Genomic DNA, 18,748 nt, shown 5'->3' with positions numbered 1-18,748 from the left:
GGAGGTTGGTCGTAAATATGAACAGTCGTAAGTCGACACGTTCGTAACTCGGGGACTACCTATAGTCCAAATGCAGGAAACCTGGTTTCATCACTGAATTCTGGTTTCATGGAATCTAATATTCCCTGGGCCAATACACTTGGATTCTCCTCTGACTTGGCAAATGTGGTGGCTGACCAGAAAAATTCAGTCTGAAGCAACGTCAAGGAAAGGCTCTGAATATTGCCCTCTTTGGGGGTGTCTCATGTGCTACTTGATAGCTAATGCTACAGTCAAAGCCATCTCCGAAACATGATAGTTGATAACTTCTCTCATTGCAATGGATGTGCAAAACCAAAGAGAAGTCTATCAGCAGTGGTGCAACGCAGATGGATTGACCTTGAGGAAGCCAGGCCAAATTGGGTGACTAGCTCTACAGTCGGTTAAAGAAAGAAGCAAGCAGCAGTGGCCACTTCTTGCATATTTCAACAGAACTTCTGAAGTGGAGAAGCAAGTGGAGATCATGCTTGAACGGCAGCTCTGTGATCTCTGTTTGGAATATGCCCCGAGTGGTGGAGGCAACCTACGCTGGGCTTTAGAATGGCGGGAAAGAATTCTGTGCTGCAGCAGCTGAGTTGTTGAAGAAGCTGCTCTTGAAGAACCAAACTCCAGGATTGAGGAGTGGGGTATCCTGGGAAGAGAGGACTATGATGATGAGACTGTTGATTATCTCCTTAAGACGTCTCCCACAGAAGAAAGAGAGAGTCTCTCCCGAGTGGAGTGCATGTCAAATGATTTCTGTGCCCTTTCAGCTTGACTGTGAACCAATGATAACTACTTTCTTGGAATGGTTTTCCAATCAGTTAAGTATCAAAAGCCTTACTAACGTCAAAATATGCCACCTCTACCGCTTCCCCCTCCCCACAAGGTTGGTCACCCTGTGAAAGAAAGCTGATAGGCTGACTTGACGTGATTTGGTTCTTGACAAAGCCATGCTAACTCTCACTTGCCTCTTAGTATTTTTGTATTACTTCCCGAGAGTACTACCTAACACCTCCATCAGAGCGTTGCTACCCAAGGATTCAATTGATTATTGTCGTAGGGTAACTGGGCCATTAAAAGAAACTGGGCTCAGCTGTCCTGTTCCTCTCCGTGTGTTTCATGGGCCAACTCAGAGTCTGGGGCAGGCGGCCCCATCAGGAATCGGTGCGGAGTGGGTCAGCCAGGAGAAGAACGGGGGATGAGAGTTGCTAGAGCCAGGCGGTGGCTCCTGGGGGGAGGCTGTAGAGCAGCCAGAGGGGTTTACTGGCTGGCACCCCCAAGCTAGGGCGAGAGGGCTGAAGGCCAGGGAGCAACCGTGGGGTTACCCCTGCTGGCTCTGAGCCTGGCCAAGGGGGAGCAGCAGAGACGCCCCCTTCCTGGAGTGTTGGAGCCAAAGGAAGAGCGAGGGAGCCAGGGAGGTGAGGGATGCTCGTCCAGCCAGGATGCTCCCAGCGGTGGCTGTAGGAGCCCTGCTGGCAAGAGCAGGGAGCCCCCCAGAAGGAAGGGCTGGGGCAGCTCTCCTGGTTACAGGACAGACGAGGCTGGAGAAGGAGCCAAGATTTGACTGAAGCCATGTGGGGTGGAGGGCAGAGAGGGGGAGTCTAATGCGATCAAAGACGACACGCACAAGGGGGCCATGGACTGTGTTTGGGGGCTGCTGCTCCAGCCGATTTGCCCAAGGCAGTTGCAATACACTGGCCTCTTGTTTATGTAACAGCCGGAGGTGGGGCCTTTGGGTAACGCCACAGGGAACGGAGGTAAAAGGCCATGTGCCGGGCTGCCAAGAGGCCAGGACAGGATGCCTGGGAGGAGACCGTGTGTTCGCGACGATTCTCCCTGCACAGGCTGCGTGTTGAAAGCAATCAGGGGTGAGGTCTTGGCAAGGCACCAGGGCAGGTTGGCTGCATAAATAGCCCTGCAGAACCCGCGCTCGGAGCGAGGAGCGAGCCGAGCAAGTCCTGTGCCAGCCAGAACTTTGGAGCTAGTAGGTACGGCTTTGACTGGGGGACTATTGGCTCAGGCAGGGCCGAGAGGGGGCATGTGGGTCAGGCGTCAGGTATCGGTCAGGGTGCTAATGGAGAGAAGGATCTGGTGTTAGAACAGGCTGGCTGGTTCAGAGGGGAAGAGGAGACCATGTTCAGGAGCCGGCTGGTAGGACGAAGGAGACTGTATTGCAGTCTAGTCCAGTAGACTGTGCAGGTAGCTAATAGCTAAGAGTTCCTATTCGAAGAGGTCAATTGCTTAAACCTTTGCCAATCTGTAGCTGTTTGGGCTGCAAGCTGCCCCCCCCTAGGGTGAGTTCTGGGCTCCGTTTTGGCAAGGTTCAGCGAAAACTCTTCACCCCTTGCCAAGGCTTGGGGAAAATGCTTTTGTCAGAGAGGGAGTATTGTGCTATTGTGGGGAACTTTCCTGGCTCCTGCAAAACCTTGGAGGAGGTGGACAATGAAAGTCCTCACCCGTCTCCTCTCCCGGACCCCTCGTCCACCTTCCCATGCAGCAGCGCCAGGACAAGTCTGGGTTCAGCATACACGCGTGGGGGGGGGGGGTATTATCCCAAATCTGGTGTGGTCACATAGGCCACGGGCTAGTGAGCCCCCATTCTGGGCTATTCTCTCCACGCCAGCCACTTCCCTGCTGCTGCATTACGTTGCAAGTGCAATTTTTTAAAGAGCAGCTATAAGAAAAACAAGGGCACAGTGGACAAGGTTAAAGGAACACGGCACCCATCCCATGAGCAGCCGCCTCTGTGGCGTAGGGGTGATTCCTGTGACGTAGTGGGGGTACCTGGCTGGTTTCTATGCTGCTGGCTCTGGGGTAACCCCCACTGGCTGCCGTGGGTACCAGGACCCAGCAAAACAGGATGAGTCACTATGCAAACCAGTATGGCCAGACACCCCCCATGGAGAGGAACAAAGGGAGGTGGATGCTGCCCTGGCTGGGGGGGCAGGGCTGACAGAGAGTTAGTTAGTTGGTGTCTGTGAGCATGGAGGAGACAGCCTAGGGAAAGGGGCTGGATTTTAGGGGCCCAGTTTCCCCCCATCTCAAGGGGGCCTGAGGCATCCTAGCCCAGCTCTGTGACCAGATTACATCTGTGCTGTGCTGTATCCTGGAGAGGCACTAAACTTCCTCTAGTCCACCGGCTGGTGCAGTCTGTTTGTGCCATTTCGGGGTGCAGGAGACGGGGGACGGGGGACCCCCAACGCGCCGTCACAATGCCAAACTGCTCAAGAGAGTTAAGGCCAAAGCCGACTGTGAAGAGCTTCCAAAAGATCTCCCCAAACTAAGTGACTGGGCATCAAAATGGCAAATGCCATTGAATGCTGATCAATGTAAAGTAATGCACATTGGAAAACATCATCCCAACTAGACATGCAATACGATGGGGACTAATTTAGCTCTTGGAGTTATTGTGGAGAGTTCTCTGAAAACATCCCCTCCGTGTGCAGTGGCAGGCAAAAAAGCCAATGAAATGTTAAGAATCATTCGCAAGGGAAAGAGAATAAGTCAAAGAATATTGTATTGCCGCTGTATAAAACCCCGGCACGCCTACGTCTTGAATACTGCGTGCAGATGTGGTCGCCTCATCTCAGAAAAGCTCTCTTGACATTGGAAAAGGTTCAGAAAAGGGCCACAAAAATGATGAGAGGACTTTTCAGCTTAGAAAAGGGGAGACTAAGGGGAGAGCTGATAGACATGTTATATATTAATGTGTTCTGTATGTAGTATAATGCATTGACACAATGTGAGTTGGTAGATACTGATACTGATACACTCCTTTCAGGAATGTCCTCTTTTTTGAAAGTTCAAATATGGTCACTATCATGGCTCCTTCCCCACTCTGGCATGATAAATGCAGAAGTGGGGGCCAGCAAAAGTCCCCCAAAACCTTATCTACCAGGCTTTGGTATAAAACATCCCCCCAAAATCTTAATAACCTAGATTTGGGGGATAAAATCTCCACCGCCACCATCCAAAATATTAATAAAGCAGCCTGGGAAAGACTACTTGGGAAATCTCACCCCTAAAGTACAAACCAGGACACACAAAAATTAACCAATACCAGGTTAAGAAAAAAAAAAGAGAGAAAGAAAGAACTTTTATTGTCACCACAATATTCCTGTTGCAAGTATAATGACTAGAAGGAAAAGTAACGAATAATATACTCACGGAGAAACTCTGCCATAGGCCTAGAACTTAGTTACAAAGGAAAGCCAAAGCAATTTTTTAACGTGCACCGACTTCAAATTCCCATTCCCAAACCATAAAAATAAAACAGATTTATCTAAACTTTACCCTACTTACAGAAAGTGAAGAATGGTTTCTTAGGCTATGTCTAGACTGCAAGCCTCTTTCGAAAGAGAGCGTCTAGACTGCACGTTGAACTTTCGAAAAAGCAGCTTGCTTTTTCGAAAGAAAGCATCCAGTGAGTCTGGATGCTCTCTTTCGAAGAAGCCCTATTTACATTGAAGAACGCCTTCTTTCGAAAGAGGAACTTTCGAAAGAAGGCGTTCTTCCTCATAAATTAAGGTTTACCGCCATCAAAAGAAAAGCCGCGTTCTTTCGATTTAATTTCGAAAGAACGCAGCTGCAGTCTAGACGCAGGTGAGGTTTTTTCGAAAAAAGGCTACTTTTTTCGAAAAAACCCCTGAGTCTGGACACAGCCGTAGAGAGAGAGACATGTCTGTGTCTCTCAGTAACCAGAGAGAAACTGCCCCAGAGACAAAGGAGGGAAAACCCCAAAATTCCTTTGTCCCAGTTTGAAATTCCTACCTACGTTTCTATTGGCTGACTGCCACCTGGTTTAGGTAAGGGACATAGTTAACCCCTTAGTCCCCACGATGCTGACTAACCCTCGTGGTCATGCTGCACTTTAAAGACTAACAAGATGGTTTATTAGGTGATGAGCTTTCGTGGGCCAGACCCACTTCCTCAGATCAAATTGTGGAAGAAAATTGGCATGACCATATATACCAAAGGGATGCTATCAAAAAAAAGTGAACACATATAAAAAGGACAAATCAAATTTCAGAACAGAGCGGGAAAGGGGGGGAAGGTTAATGTCTGTGAGCTAATTATATTAGAGGTGATAACTAGGGAAGCTATCTTTCTAATGGGTAAGATAATCAAAGCTGCTAATTATCTTACCCATTACAAAGATAGCTTCCCCAATTATCACTTCTAATATCATTAGCTCACAGACATTAAACTTCCCCCCCCTTTCCCCCTCTGTTCTGAAATTTGATTTGTCCTTTTTATATGTGTTCACTTTTTTTTTATAGCATCCCTTTGGTATCTATGGTCATGTCAATTTTCTTCCACTATTTGATCTGAGGAAGTGGGTCTGGCCCACGAAAGCTCATCACCTAATAAACCATCTTGTTAGTCTTTAAAGTGCTACATAGTCCTGTTTTTTGTTTCAGCTAGACCAGACTAACACGGCTGCATCTCTATTACTATTCCTCATGATCATGACAGTCACCCTATGAGAAGTCATTCTTCCGCTCTACTCTGCACTGATTAGGCCTCAGCAGAAGTATGGTGTTCAGTTCGGGGCACCACATTTCAGGAAAGAAGTGGAGAAATTGGAGAAGGTCCAGAGAAGAGCAACAAGAATGATGAAAGGTCTAGAGAACACAAGTTAGGAGGGAAGACTGAAGAAATTGGGCTTGTTTAGTTTGGAAAGGAGAAGACTGTGAGGGGACATGAGAGCGGTTTTCAAGTATCTAAAAGGGTGTCACAGGGAGGAGGGAGAAAAATTGTTCTCCTTGGCCTCTGAGGACAGGACAAGAAGCAATGGGCTTAAACTGCAGCAAGGGAGGTTTAGGTTGGACATTAGGAAAAACTTCCTGCCTGTCAGGGTGGTTCAATGCTGGAATAAATTGCCTGGGGAGGTTGTGGAATCTCCATCACCAGTGTACCGCAAAATCACTTTGAGAAACACATTCACTGGCTGCCTCAGTTTATTTATTTACTGGCGCCGTGGCCACGGAGCCTTGAAGCTCCCATTGGCTCCGTTTCATCCTTTGCAGCCAAGGGGAACCGCTTGTTTTTATGATTCTATAAAATCATGACTGGTATGGAAAAAGGCAATAAGGAAAAGTTATGTACTGGTTCCCATAACGTAAGAACTAAGGGGTCATCCAATGAAATGAAGAGGTAGCAGGTTTAAAACAAAAGGAAATTTTTCTTCATGCAGCGCACAGTCAACTTGTGGAACTCCTTGCCAGAGGATGCCGTGAAGACCAGGACTTTAAGAAATAGGTAAATTCATGGAGGTTAGGTCCATCAATGGCTATTAGCCAAGATGGGTGGGGATGGTGTCTCTAGCCTCTGTTTGCCAGAATGTGGGAATGGGCCACAGGGGAGCAATCACTTGATAGTTCCTTGTTCTGTTCACTCCTTCTGGGGCACCTGGCATTGGCCGCTGTGGGCAGACAGGACTGGGCCGGATGGACCTTTGGTCTGACCCCGTCTGGCCTGTCTCCTCAACATCCCCTGCCTGTCCCAATCAAGTCTGCAAGGCCTCTTGGCTGGCGACATCTTCCCTCACTGGGCCCTCTGCTCATCACACGTGGCCCCAGTGACACTTGTGCGTTTCCATGAGCCCCCTTGCCCGCCGTGCTGTCCTTGCAGCTCTCAGGAGAACTCAGGGCCGGGCGCTGACAGGGGCTGTTGGCCTCTCCGGTTGCATGGTGAATTAGCGCGTCTTCTTTCCTTTCATACGCCCTCTTTTAATGGTGCACCCGGCGTGTCCCACGGGAACACACGTTTCTTCCCCCGTGCACCCCTGGCTCTTGGTTTGCCGGACTGTCATGCCAGCTAGATAAGGCTGCCAGTGCTTCATTTGTAATGAAAGACAGACCGGGCCCTGTGGGGTCAGGGCCGTCCCTAGGGGGCCCCGGGGCCCCCACCCAGTGTCCCAGCCCAGGGCATCCTGCCTACAGTCCCCACCCCACCTTCACTCACCCCCATCTGCTCTGCTCCTTCCCCCGAGCGACGCGAGCAGAGAGATTGCTGGGGGTGGGGGAAGCTGCCCTCAAATCCCCTCCATCACCTGCCCCCCTCCACACCCCCTCAGCCTCCTCCCATCCCTCTTCATTCCCCAAAACAAACCTGCTCATGGGGGGAGGGGAGGGGCAAAGGAGGCAGTTGCCCCAGGACCCGGCAATTTATTGGGGCCTGGGCACAAAGAACTTTTGAGCCCCCCCCCTCGTACCCCACCCTGGGGCCCTGCTCCTCCACTTCCCTCAAGGCCCGGCCCCCTGAGCTGGCCAGATGCCGGGCTGTGCTGAGGCCCCTTGCCCAGGGCAGGAAGGGTTTGGGGCGCCCCTCAGCTTCCCCGGCTCCTTGCACAATTCTCACCACAGTCGAGGGGGGCCATGTGCCCCTTTAGGCCCTGCCCCAGCCGGCCCAACTGTCTGTGGCGAATCTGGGCGTTTGTCCGGCTTGCTTGGGCCAGCTGGTCAGCCCTTGGCAGAGCAAACGGCACAAGTGCCTGGCTTTGTCAGATCGGGGGGCGGACGAGGGGGGGCAAGTGGGCCAAATGCCCGGTTTGGCCAAAAAAGTTGGGACACCCGGGGCAGGGCCTAAAAGTGGACTGTCCCCGCCTAAAGGGGACACGTGGCTGCCCGAGGCTGGGCAGCTGGGGAGTCTGGGCAGCTGTGGGGAGCCCCAGACCCTGCCTGCCCTGGGCAAGGGGCCTCAGAGCAGCCCAGCCCAGCCGCCGTGTGTAGCTCTTAGCACAGCCCTGCTTCTGGCCAGGTCGGGGGGCAGGACTTTGAGGGAGCAGGAGGAGCAGGGAGAAGGGCCGTGGGGTGGGAGACCCAACTGTTCTCTGTGCCCAGGCCCCAATAAAGCGTAATCTTCCCCGAGAGAGTGAAACGAGGTGTACCGGTAGTTCGGAATAGGCACCCTAGTCCGAACTACCTAGTTCGAGCCCCATGTAGCCGCGCTACACGGGGTTCGAAGCAGCGGGGATTTAAAAATGGCGGCTCCCCGCTTATGCTAATGAAGCCCGGGAAATTCAAATCCCGGGCTTCATTAGCAAGTGCGGTATGCATACATTACCCTCCTAGTTCGAACTAGGAGGGTAGTGTAGACATACCCTGGGGGGGTGGTTGTAATGAGCCCCAGGGCACGTCTTCACTCGCCCATGCCGGCAATCGCTCTTCTGGCGTGCGATTGAGCAGGTCTAGTGAAGACCTGTAAATCGATTGCTGAGAGCAGCTCCAGCCGGCACCTGTCCTCCTCACAGTCGTTTGCTCCCGTCGGCCTCCCTCTGGGAAGATGGTGCCAAGCTTGGGCTAAGGTGAGACGGTTCCAGCTATGAAGTTTAGGTAGCTGGAGTTGCGTACCTGAAGCCAACCGCCCAGATCTAGTGTAGACTTGGCCTTGCTTGCTACTTCCCATTCCGAAGGCTTTCACTGTTGTTGGTTTTGTGTCTGTTTGTTTTGCTTTCTTTTCTGATTTTTTTTAGTAAAAAAGATTGTACTGGTGTGTTTGCTCGGGCCAGGGCCAGACCAAGGGGTGAGCTAGCCAGGCAGCTGCCCAGGGCGCCAACCTACGGGGGGCGCCTGGCTCCCGGCAGGCTGCAGCAGCTGCCCAGGACAGGGGCCATGTTAACCCCTGCAGCACCAGCCAGCAGCACCCTTCTCCTCACGGCCACAGGGCCCTGCATGGCCAGGTGCAGCCCGCCCTGGATGGCCCCAGGCTGCACGCCATCGGCGGTGGCCGGGCCGACTGGGCAGTGCATGCGCCATGTGTCCACCCACGCGCCCCAGGGGCGGGCTCATGCAGGCATTGTGTGCTCAGAGGCGGGGTCGCATGTCCCGGGGGCAGGCCCACGCATGCACCGTGCACCCGGAGGTGGGGCCATGCGCCCTGGGGGTGGCGCTGCATGCCTGAGGCCCGGGGCACCAAAATGGCTCGGGCACCAAGCGGGAGGTGTGCCAGGGACAACAGAGGTAGCGCAGGATTCCTGTGGGGTAGTGGGGAGTTCTGCAGCTGCGCACCAAGGCCCAGAAGTGCACGGGCTGTTCTTCCCTCCTCCCTAAACAGCCAGCATAGTACCTAAAACGCCAGTCCGTCACGCGCTGGGGACTTTGTTTCCCTGCTGCCTTCCTGCGTGCAAGCGGGAAGGGGGGGGGAGTGCTGCACCAGCTCCAGCTGCTCAGACAGCGCACACTGCCATGGGGAGCGGAGGACCAAGACGCGCACGGCCCAAGCAGCTGGAACTGGCGTGGTCCGGGACTCCCACTGCCCCACCTCTCTCCCCTGCACAGGAAGGCAGCAAGGTAAGAAAATCCCCGGCACGTGACGGACCGGCGTTTCAGGTACTGCACCGCTGTTTGGGGAATGGGGGAGCAGCCTGGGTCTTGGCGCACAGCTGCAGGATCCCCAGGTACCAGTCCCTGTCCCCTCCCTCCGCCCAGACCCCCACAAGTACCCTGTCCCCTGCCCCAGCACCCACTGGCACTCTGTGTGCTGCCTCAGCACCATACCCCAACACCCCTGTTCCCTACCCCAGCACTCATTGGCACCCTTTCCCAGCACCCTGTCCTTTGCCCCAGCACCCACTGGCATCCTGTCCCCTGCCCCAGTACCCTGTCCCATGACCCAGCACCCACCAGCATCCTGTTCCCTGCCACAGCACCCTGTCCCCTGCCCCCACCAGCACAGCTGGTGGCTTGAGGAGTCTGGAGGTGTTGTGATTTTGTCTGTGGCAAATCTGGGCATTCATCCGGCTTGCTTGGCCCCAACTGACTTTTCTGTGGGTCAGTGACCCCTGACTCAAAACCTTTTGTGTTTGACATAATATTTTATTTAAAAATGAAGCCTGGCCAACAAGCCCCCGATTGGGGCCAAGCTCTCATCTGGTTGCAGCATCATAACACTCCTGTACTGCCTCCAACCCCAAACCTGAACCTGGAACCCCCTGTCCTGAGCGCCTCACATCTCCAAACTCCAGCACCCCCGCATCCTCGGTCCTCTGCCACAACACTCCTGCACCATCCACACACCTCAAATCTGTGTCCGGAGCCCATCACACTCCCAGCCTCCCTGCCCTGAGCCCCTCACACACTCCAGTGCAAACTCCTGCACCCTCACAGCCAGGAGCGGCCCGAGGCCGGCCACAGCAGCTGGCGCCCCAGGCGGAAGGTGCAATCGGCGCCCCCGCCTACACGGCCATCAATGGCCATGACATCATCATCAGGCACCCCGGTGCCCCGTGACATCATCATCGGGCACCCGGGCCAGCGGTGCCCTAGGCAACTCCCTAGTCTGCCTAGGTTCACGGGTCACCCCTGCTCACATCCACAAGCCTGTGGCTTGCTCAGCAGCCCAACCCTCCACCTGAGCCCAACACTCCCCAGCCTGGAGTCTCCTCCCTGAGCCAACATCCCTTTCTCCTGCATCCAAATTCCCTCCCAGAGCTTGTACTTCTCACCCCTTCCCAACCTCAAATCCCTCATTCCCACCCCAGAGCCTACATCTCCTCTCTCAACCCAACGAGGGTCTGGCTAGACTGCAAGAATTTTTCCGGCAAACATGCTCTTTTGGCAGCCTCTGTATCCCTCATTCCACAAGGAATAATTGGGCTTCCAAAAGAAGGGATTTTTTCCAACATTTGGCCCAGTCTAGACAGGCCAAATGTCGGAAAACTCTTCCCACAGAAGGATTGAAAAAAGGGGCAGTGTAGCTGTTCCCTGAGCGTGTATCAGGGCTGGGGATAGCAAGTGATGGAGAGAAGGGGGACAGAGAGGGCGGGGCCACAAGGAAAGGGGTGGGGTCTTGGGGAAGGGATGGGTCGTCTTGACATTTAAAAAGTGATCTTGGGTGTAAAAAGGTTGGAGACCACTGGCCTAAGCTAATACAACAGAGCACAGAGCAAAAAGGTGACCCACCTAAGGTTGAGATGTTTTTAAAACGGATTGAAATGTCTACCCGGTATTGCGTCCCCTGGCAGACCCGGTGAACTGAACAGGCCAGGCCAGGCCAGCTGCAGTCCCATAAGGGGAACATTTGAGGACTAGTCTATCATTGTACTGGGCTTCGGGGCAGGGCGTGGATACCAGCGCTGTAACATTCCCAGTTTGAACCCTGGGAAACCTCCCAACACTCCACTCAGTCAAGATTTAGATAAGTATCTGCCTGAGGCTTAATGGATTCGAGTACAAGGGATCTCTCTAATACCTATTCTTCTTTTAAACCCAGGTCTGCAGAGGGGGAACATCAAAGCGACACAGTTGAGGGAATTTCTGGGGAAGAAGAACACACCGAGATGGACGAAGTGGCGCAGAAACTCACTGAAACGGGGCTGAGTTCGCAGTACTGGCTGCCCAAGCTACAAGCTAAACTTGGGGTGACCAGTCCCCAGGCATTGGAACACCTGAGCTATGACGACTTCCTCCAGCTGGAGAGCGAGGCACGGTACCCATGGGAAAAGCCGGCCTTAAAAAAGCTATGTAACCTCGCCGACAGCAAGAGCGTGAGGAAGCAGCTGCAGGAGGAGCGCGTGGAGGTGGGAGGCGAGGGGCAGGAGCGGGCTAAGTTGACGCAGTGGGAGCTAAAAGCGATGCAGAAGAAAGGCAGAAGTGGCTGCGAGGAAGTTGTAAAGAAGAAAGAGGAAGCACGGCAGGAAGCGACGGACATAACCCCAGAGGACTGGTCTCCCTCTCCGAGAACTTCCAACGAGAATGTGCACAAGGAATTAAGCCTCTCCAAGGAGCCGGTGTCCCAGTGTGAGACTCTCCCTGCCGAGGAAGTTGTGAGACGGGCGTCGGGGGGGCTGGCCCTGCAGGGAATTTACAAAACCAGCCAGCTTGCCGAGATGGTGGAGAAGCGCGAGCAGCTCCTAGAGGTCCCAGACGGGTTGGAGCTCCTTGGCCCACAGCAAGGGCCCTTGTCTGAGACGAAGGAGTTTTCATCGGACGCAGCAGAGTCCATGTTCACACGGACCATGGAAACGCTGGGATACAGCCTGAGCCTCGCGGCCACAGGTGGGTTTGGGGGGTTTAGTGCGGAAACCAGCTCAGATTGCAGCAAATCTGAAAGCACGCCCAAGTCCTGCTCTGAATCCACCTACATCTGTATCACTCAGTACAACCACTGCCCACTGGCCTCCTGCTACTTCCCCAAGGACCGGCTCCGACTTTCCAGTGCCGCGCTGCAGGAGTTAAAAGAGTTTGAGCGACGTTTGAGTGACACCCCAGAGCCCGACAAGTTCCCTGTGCTGAAGAGCCTGTGCAGGCGATTCTTCAACCAATTCGGGTCTCACGTAACCCAGGGCCCCCTTCACTTGGGCGGGATATTCTGGTGGAAAGCGGCGTCACAGGGATTCCGGGCAGAGCAACTGAAGGAGGCGAAGAAACGCACATCGGAGGCGCTTGGCTCTTACGTCTGGGGCAGCCGTGGTGGCTTTGGTTGCGGTGCTGCAGGAAGCGTTGATGTATCAACACCAGATGCCAAAACATCCCTTCAGGGCACTGACACAAAACCCTTCCAACCAGAGATCCAGCTGTCCATGGCCAAGACGGGCGGCCCAGCAGGAGTGGAGTCACTTGTGGCATGGAAAGAGAGCCTGCTGGCCAGTAACAAGACCTGGTCTGTGATTGACAGAGGCTCTCAGCTGACTCCAGTGTGGGACATAATCCTGGCCAATCACAGACAAGATTTTAAAGATGTTTATCAAATGGGCAGTGGCCTCACGAGGGCCTATGAAGCCCTAACAAACCTAAGTGCCAGCCCATTGGCCGGGGAGGGAACCGTCAATGCAGCGGATGAGGCCAGATCCTTCCTAGAGGAAGTGAAGACCTGGGAAGTCACGGGGGAGGAGGGGCAGCTGGTGACGCTGCTCAAGTTCAAAGAGCAGCTAATGGAAAAAACAAACCACGACAGGACCTGGATCGACATCTGCCTGTCGGACCGAGGGCTGCAGGATTTCCTGGCAAACACAGTTCTCCGGTGCAAAGATTTACCCGCGCAAGAGACAATGCCCACCAAGTCTCTGCTGCGCTGCCTTCTGGACCCTCACGTCTATTCGGTTAAGAACTTCCCCCAGTCTTCCTCCATCATGCAGTGGCTCTTCCATGCTGAAGAGAAGCCGGACAAGGCTCCCCCTGTTTCTGAATGGGCTGATTTTATTCAAGTCCTTCAGAAAACAAAGAATTCCATACGGGCCGTTACCTCCACGCCTACGTCCTCCCCAGCGGCCGTGAAGGAAGCAAAGGCGAAGGCCAGTGTGAGTGTGAGCTTAGCTTTGGGTTCCCTCCGGAAGGCTCTACAGGGCCGCAAGCAGACAGACATCGAGCTGTTATTGCTCTCCGTTGCCACCAGCACAGGCTACTGTGCGGACAGCAACACTTTTCCGTATCTCCTCGGGTGCCCACAAATTAACTTCATGTCAAAGGAAATGCAACAAGCGCACAAGAGGTATTTGACGCTTAAACCTCAGAATATTTGCCAGGCTCAGGCTTTCCTGCTGTTGACCGGCCTGACAGTGACGCCCACAGAATCCAAAGACGTGTCCCCCGAAGAGAAGAGCAAGCGTTTGACTTTTATGAAACATCACATGGGCAACTCCCTGTCCACGGATGTTATAACCCTCCTTAAAAAGCACAATGAACATAACGACTGGAAAGCTTTAGAAACTAACTTGAATTCCCTTATACAAGGGGTCTGTGAAGACACAAATGCCAATCTGCAGGCACAGGAGAAGACAAAAGAAGCAAACAATATTGGTCAAAGAACTAAACCAGTAGAGTTACCAAAATCAGAACCCGAAGAAATGCAGTCCACTAAGACACATGGTTCTGGTGAAACCCAGGAGTTTCTAAGTTTGATCCAGCGCCTTGGACTTGAAAACTACTATCCAAGGAAAATGGCAAAAGCTGATTTCCATGTAATCAACCAGATTTCTTTTCAGGAGAACCAGCCTTGCACGGAGAGAGAGCTTCCGCTTTATTTTTTGCAAAAATTGTTGATGCTGGACTATAGAGCAAGGAGTCTGGTTTGCAAGGACGACAGCAAAACCAAAGAAGGTTCAAATACACTGAACCCCACAGTCAGCACGAACAAATCTTTAGATATTCTGGATGATCTTTTTAATAGTGGCAGTGAAGAAGTTAGTGAATCTGCCACAAGCCAGACACGTGTGCACCCAATGGACGTCCAGATGGCAATTTTTCACTGTGCAGACGACTTCATGAGACAATACCTTTCCACAAAACTCGCTTTATGTCAATTTGCTCTTCCACTTCTGGTGCCAAATCCCTGCACCTCTCAAATAGAATTCCCACTGTGGTCCTTTTGCCAGGTTAAGAAGAACTGGACGAGTCATGAGAAACACAATGAGGTGACTCAGGTTAAGAAATGCAAAGACAAATGGGTGTATCAAGCAAGGACACCAGTGGTGTCTTTCATAAGACTGGGAATATCTTCATCTTCTAAGTCTCAGCTCTTAAATACATTACTGAGCAAGCAAAAGCATAACATTTTTTTTCACCGTCACTGCAGAGGCAGCATCAGAGGAGGCCTCTTGATGAAAGGTGTCATAGAAATCACCTGGTACTGTCCAGGCGGGAAGGATGATGACAGATTTGACAACTGCATCGCGTTCACCAATCTTCATGGAGACGCACGAGAACATGTGCAGCAAGTCAAATTTTTACTGGCGATCGCTTCTGTCAATGTAGTTCTTTTGTCAGACACTGACCAGAATGAAACAGGCAAGAAACTTCTGCAAGAATTGCTGAAGTCTCCCAAACCTTTCATCTTCCTGTGTGTTGACAAAGAGAGAATCTCAGCAAACAGACAAGAAAACCGAGTAAAAATTGCTGTCAAGAACCGTAATGAGGCCGAATTAATAGACGAGCTGACGGACAGAATTAAACATGCTCTAGCAATGTCAAATACCAATTACAGTCTTAACACATGTGCTGAGATTGCTCGCCATCATGGATTCCTCGTTGATGAAGATAACCTGGAATGCAGGGAAGGAAAGTCACTGGCACAGAGAGTAATAAGCAGTTTGAAGGCAAAAAAGTTAGTAGAGGCCAAGGACAAATTCTTGCCTCTCCAAGGAGAATTATGGCACAACTGGTGTAAAAAGGACAAAGAACTCACCCGTTTGCATGAGAGTGAAAACATGGGCATTGAACAGCACAAAAGCCAAACCGAATCAGAAAAACGAAAGCTACGGCGTAAACAGTTCAGGACAGCATTTCCCCTCAACAAATTAATGAGGTCAATGCTCGACAATCTCAGGATAAAGTCAGAGACAATTAAAATGTACTTCTTGCAGTGGCTGAAAATATTTATGGATGACTTGTCTTCTGACCACCTTGCCGAACTACACCAACAATACCACAAGTTGTGGTCACAAATGCTGGAAAAAAGAAACTCAAGAGGTAATGAATTGGAAACAAAATTGGAAAAACTATCTAATGAGATCAATGGATCTTCCTTGGGCCTTGAACACATGCTGAGAGAAGTGGGTCAGATTTATGAAACACTGGACGCAGTGAACCAAAAGGACAAAGATTTTGCCACTCTGCCCCAAATTGCAGCCGAGCTGATGATTTCAGGGCATCCCATTGAGCTAATGGACGGCGATGCTTCGTATGTGCCACTGAAATGGATCGGAGCCATCTTTGACAAATTGACTGAGAAGTTGGGTGACCAAAAAGTCTTTGTCCTTTCAGTGCTGGGCATCCAGAGCACTGGGAAGTCAACCTTACTCAACACCATGTTTGGTCTCCAGTTCAACGTCAGTGCTGGGAGGTGCACCAGGGGGGCTTTTATGCACCTCCTGAAGGTGGAGGAAGAATTCAGACAGAAGCTGAACTTTGACTTTATGTTGATTATTGATACAGAAGGTCTCCGGGCTATAGAGCTAGCAAGCCGAGCGACTCTTGATCATGATAATATGCTAGCCACTTTTGTCATTGGTGTTGGCAACATGACAGTGATCAATATCTTTGGCGAGAACCCTTCGGAAATGCAAGATATCCTGCAGATTGCTGTCCAGGCATTTCTGAGGATGAAGCAGGTCAAACTCTCCCCAAGTTGCTTGTTTGTGCACCAGAATGTTGGCGAAATAACGGCAAAGGAAAAAAATATGGAAGGGCGAAGACGTCTCAAGCAAAAATTAGATGAAATGGCCGTTACTGCAGCCCAGCAAGAGTTCTGTGAGGTCAGCTGCTTTAGTGACGTTATCCGATTTGATGTCAACACCCACATCCATTACTTTGCTCACCTCTGGGAAGGGGACCCACCGATGGCACCGCCCAACCCCAGCTATAGCCAAAACGTGCAGGAACTAAAGAGAAAGATTCTCATGACTGCCAAAGAGAACGCCCAGGGCAGTGTGTTGAGTATGTTGGAACTGAAAATCCGCATTCAGGACTTGTGGAAGGGTTTGGTAAATGAAAATTTTGTTTTCAGTTTTAAGAACACGCTGGAGATTGCAGCCTACCACCGGCTGGAAGTAGAGTATAGTAAGTGGACCTGGGCATTAAGAAGCCACATGCTTGATTTGCAGAACAAGCTCAGCAATCGAATTAGAAATGAAGAACTTTCCAGGATAGACAGTGGATTTCTTGAGAAGCCAATTGATGAAAAATACACGGAGGTCACAAAGGACCTGGAAAAATACTTTAGTGAAGATAAAGACAGCAAGATATTGATTCAATGGAAAACAAATTTTGAAATCCGACTGAAACTATTTAAACAAGAGCTGGTTGACAAAGCTAATCGAAAAAGCCAAGAGCTTATTTGTCTAAAAAATCACCAAAGCGGTTTAGAAAGAAAGAGGTCAATGTATAAAGATGACATGCTTAGAAGAAGCAAGGAGTTAGCTCTAAAATATAGAGACAAGAAGCTAAGCGAACATGAACTTAAAAATAACTTTCTGTGTACATGGAAGAACTGGGTGGAAGAGGTATGTTCTACTGTCCCAATGGCTGAGGAACCTGCTTTTGGTACTGATGTGGAGAAGTTCCTAACTAGTTATTTTTCATCCGCAAAGGATTTACTAAAGAGGATTGAAAAATTCTCGAAATGTGACACTTTTCATATTGAGCCTACTCATCTTATCAGAAAGAAAAAAAGCATTTGGCAACTGAAGGCATCGAATGAAGAAATTGATAAGCCGACATTAAATACATTGAATGGGGTAACTCAGACTATAACAAAGCTAATAAATCAATACATAGAGGAAAAGCAACCAGAGATAATGAATTACAGCTCCAGTTACTTTCATGAGATTGTGAATAAAGTAAATCAAGCTATAGACGTTGAGCCTAAGGATGAAAATTTTACTATAACACCTGACTACAGAACAGATGTCTCCTTATATCTCTGCCAAATGGCAGCAAAGAGGTTTAAAGAGATGTACAAAGAATTCCAGGTAACCAATCACCCACAGAGGTATCTTGAACACGAGAGAGAAGATTTCTTCAATTGTTTTAAGATTGCCTGCCAGGGAGCAACATCCACCACGACGTTTGCTAGTTTCTTATGCAACAAGCTGACTGAAGCGCTCCGCTGTGCAACGTATGACAAAACGGCCATTGACGTAGCGGGTGAAATGAGGTCGAACCACCCAGCCTTCAATGGCAACAGAGCCAAACTGGAAACCCACATTCTAAAGTCTCTTGCCGAAGAGGAGAACTTTGAGAAGTATAAGGAATACATTCAGTGTCCCCGAGACTTTTTTGAAAATTTTATGAAACAGAGTGTGGCTAATTATTTAGATAAAGAAAAAGCTAAACTTTTACATTTCTTAAACAGTCGTCTTCGTGTTTTCTGCACTTCCATGCATACAGCTATCAGTGAGGCGACGCAAGTTGTGAGAGACAAAAATGGCAGTGCTTCCTTATGGTTGGATGAATTTTGCAAAAGCCTTCAAGGTGACTTACATTTTCCCCGAAAGGAGCTAAAAAGCATTGAACATCAGGAGATAAAAGACATAGAGTTTCTTAAAAAAAGTATGGTTGAGGCCTTGAATTCTGTAGAAGAACATCTGAAACAGGACTTTGCCACAAATGTAGAACTATTTAAATCGAAACCTCATGAGATCCTGTTTGAGCAGCTCTGTGGATGCTGGGAGACATGTCCATTTTGCAAGGCTGTTTGCACAAACACACTTCCTGGCCATGATGGAGACCACAGTGTTGCCTTCCATCGTCCTCAAGCTGTGACCGGCATCCAATGGCACAAAACAAACCATCTCATTATCGACATCTGCTCCAGTCTGGTAGCTAGTGACTGCCGTTTGGTACTTAGCGGGGAAAGGAAAATTCCATACAAGAATTATCGACAAGCCGGTCCGGCGCATGCCAAATGGAGCATCACCCCAGACAACTCAGCACAGTCTTACTGGAAATGGTTTGTGTGCCATTTCCGCTCTCAGATAGAAGAAGAATATTCCGGAAAATTTGAGGGGAAAGGACAAATCCCCTCTTCCTGGGAAGAATTTACAAAGGAGATCGTCCTCTCTGACCTGGACGAGCTGTAGTCTTTTATTCACCGACAGGCTGAGCAAGGTTGATGGTTTTCCCTATCATCTGCTGCAGGGTATTTTCAAATATGGCGGTTGTTGGTTTTGCTATTAGTTTTGCTTCAAGGCTTGGTCCTATCTCCATTAGTTTGGGTCCCTCACCTCGGGACTCTGTGTTTGTGTCATCAGCACAACCCCACAGTGCTAGTGTGACAGCTCGCGGGCTGT

At 50.7% G+C, this 18,748-nt stretch overlaps 1 protein-coding gene across 1 annotated transcript; it reads left to right on the top strand.

Annotated features, from left to right (window-relative positions):
* The first annotated feature begins 11,302 nt into the window (after positions 1 to 11,302).
* Positions 11,303 to 18,748, top strand: LOC102457100 (interferon-induced very large GTPase 1-like). The gene has a single exon (XM_075923229.2). It carries the CDS (start codon positions 11,303 to 11,305, stop codon positions 18,536 to 18,538), a length of 7,236 nt encoding a protein of 2,411 aa, XP_075779344.2. The 3' UTR covers positions 18,539 to 18,748.

This window comes from Pelodiscus sinensis, chromosome 3, assembly GCF_052426305.1.
Source record: "Pelodiscus sinensis isolate ZL-2025 chromosome 3, ASM5242630v1, whole genome shotgun sequence".
In the NCBI taxonomy this organism is placed as follows: Eukaryota; Metazoa; Chordata; order Testudines; family Trionychidae; genus Pelodiscus; species Pelodiscus sinensis.
This window is presented reverse-complemented; position numbering and strand designations above follow the sequence as displayed.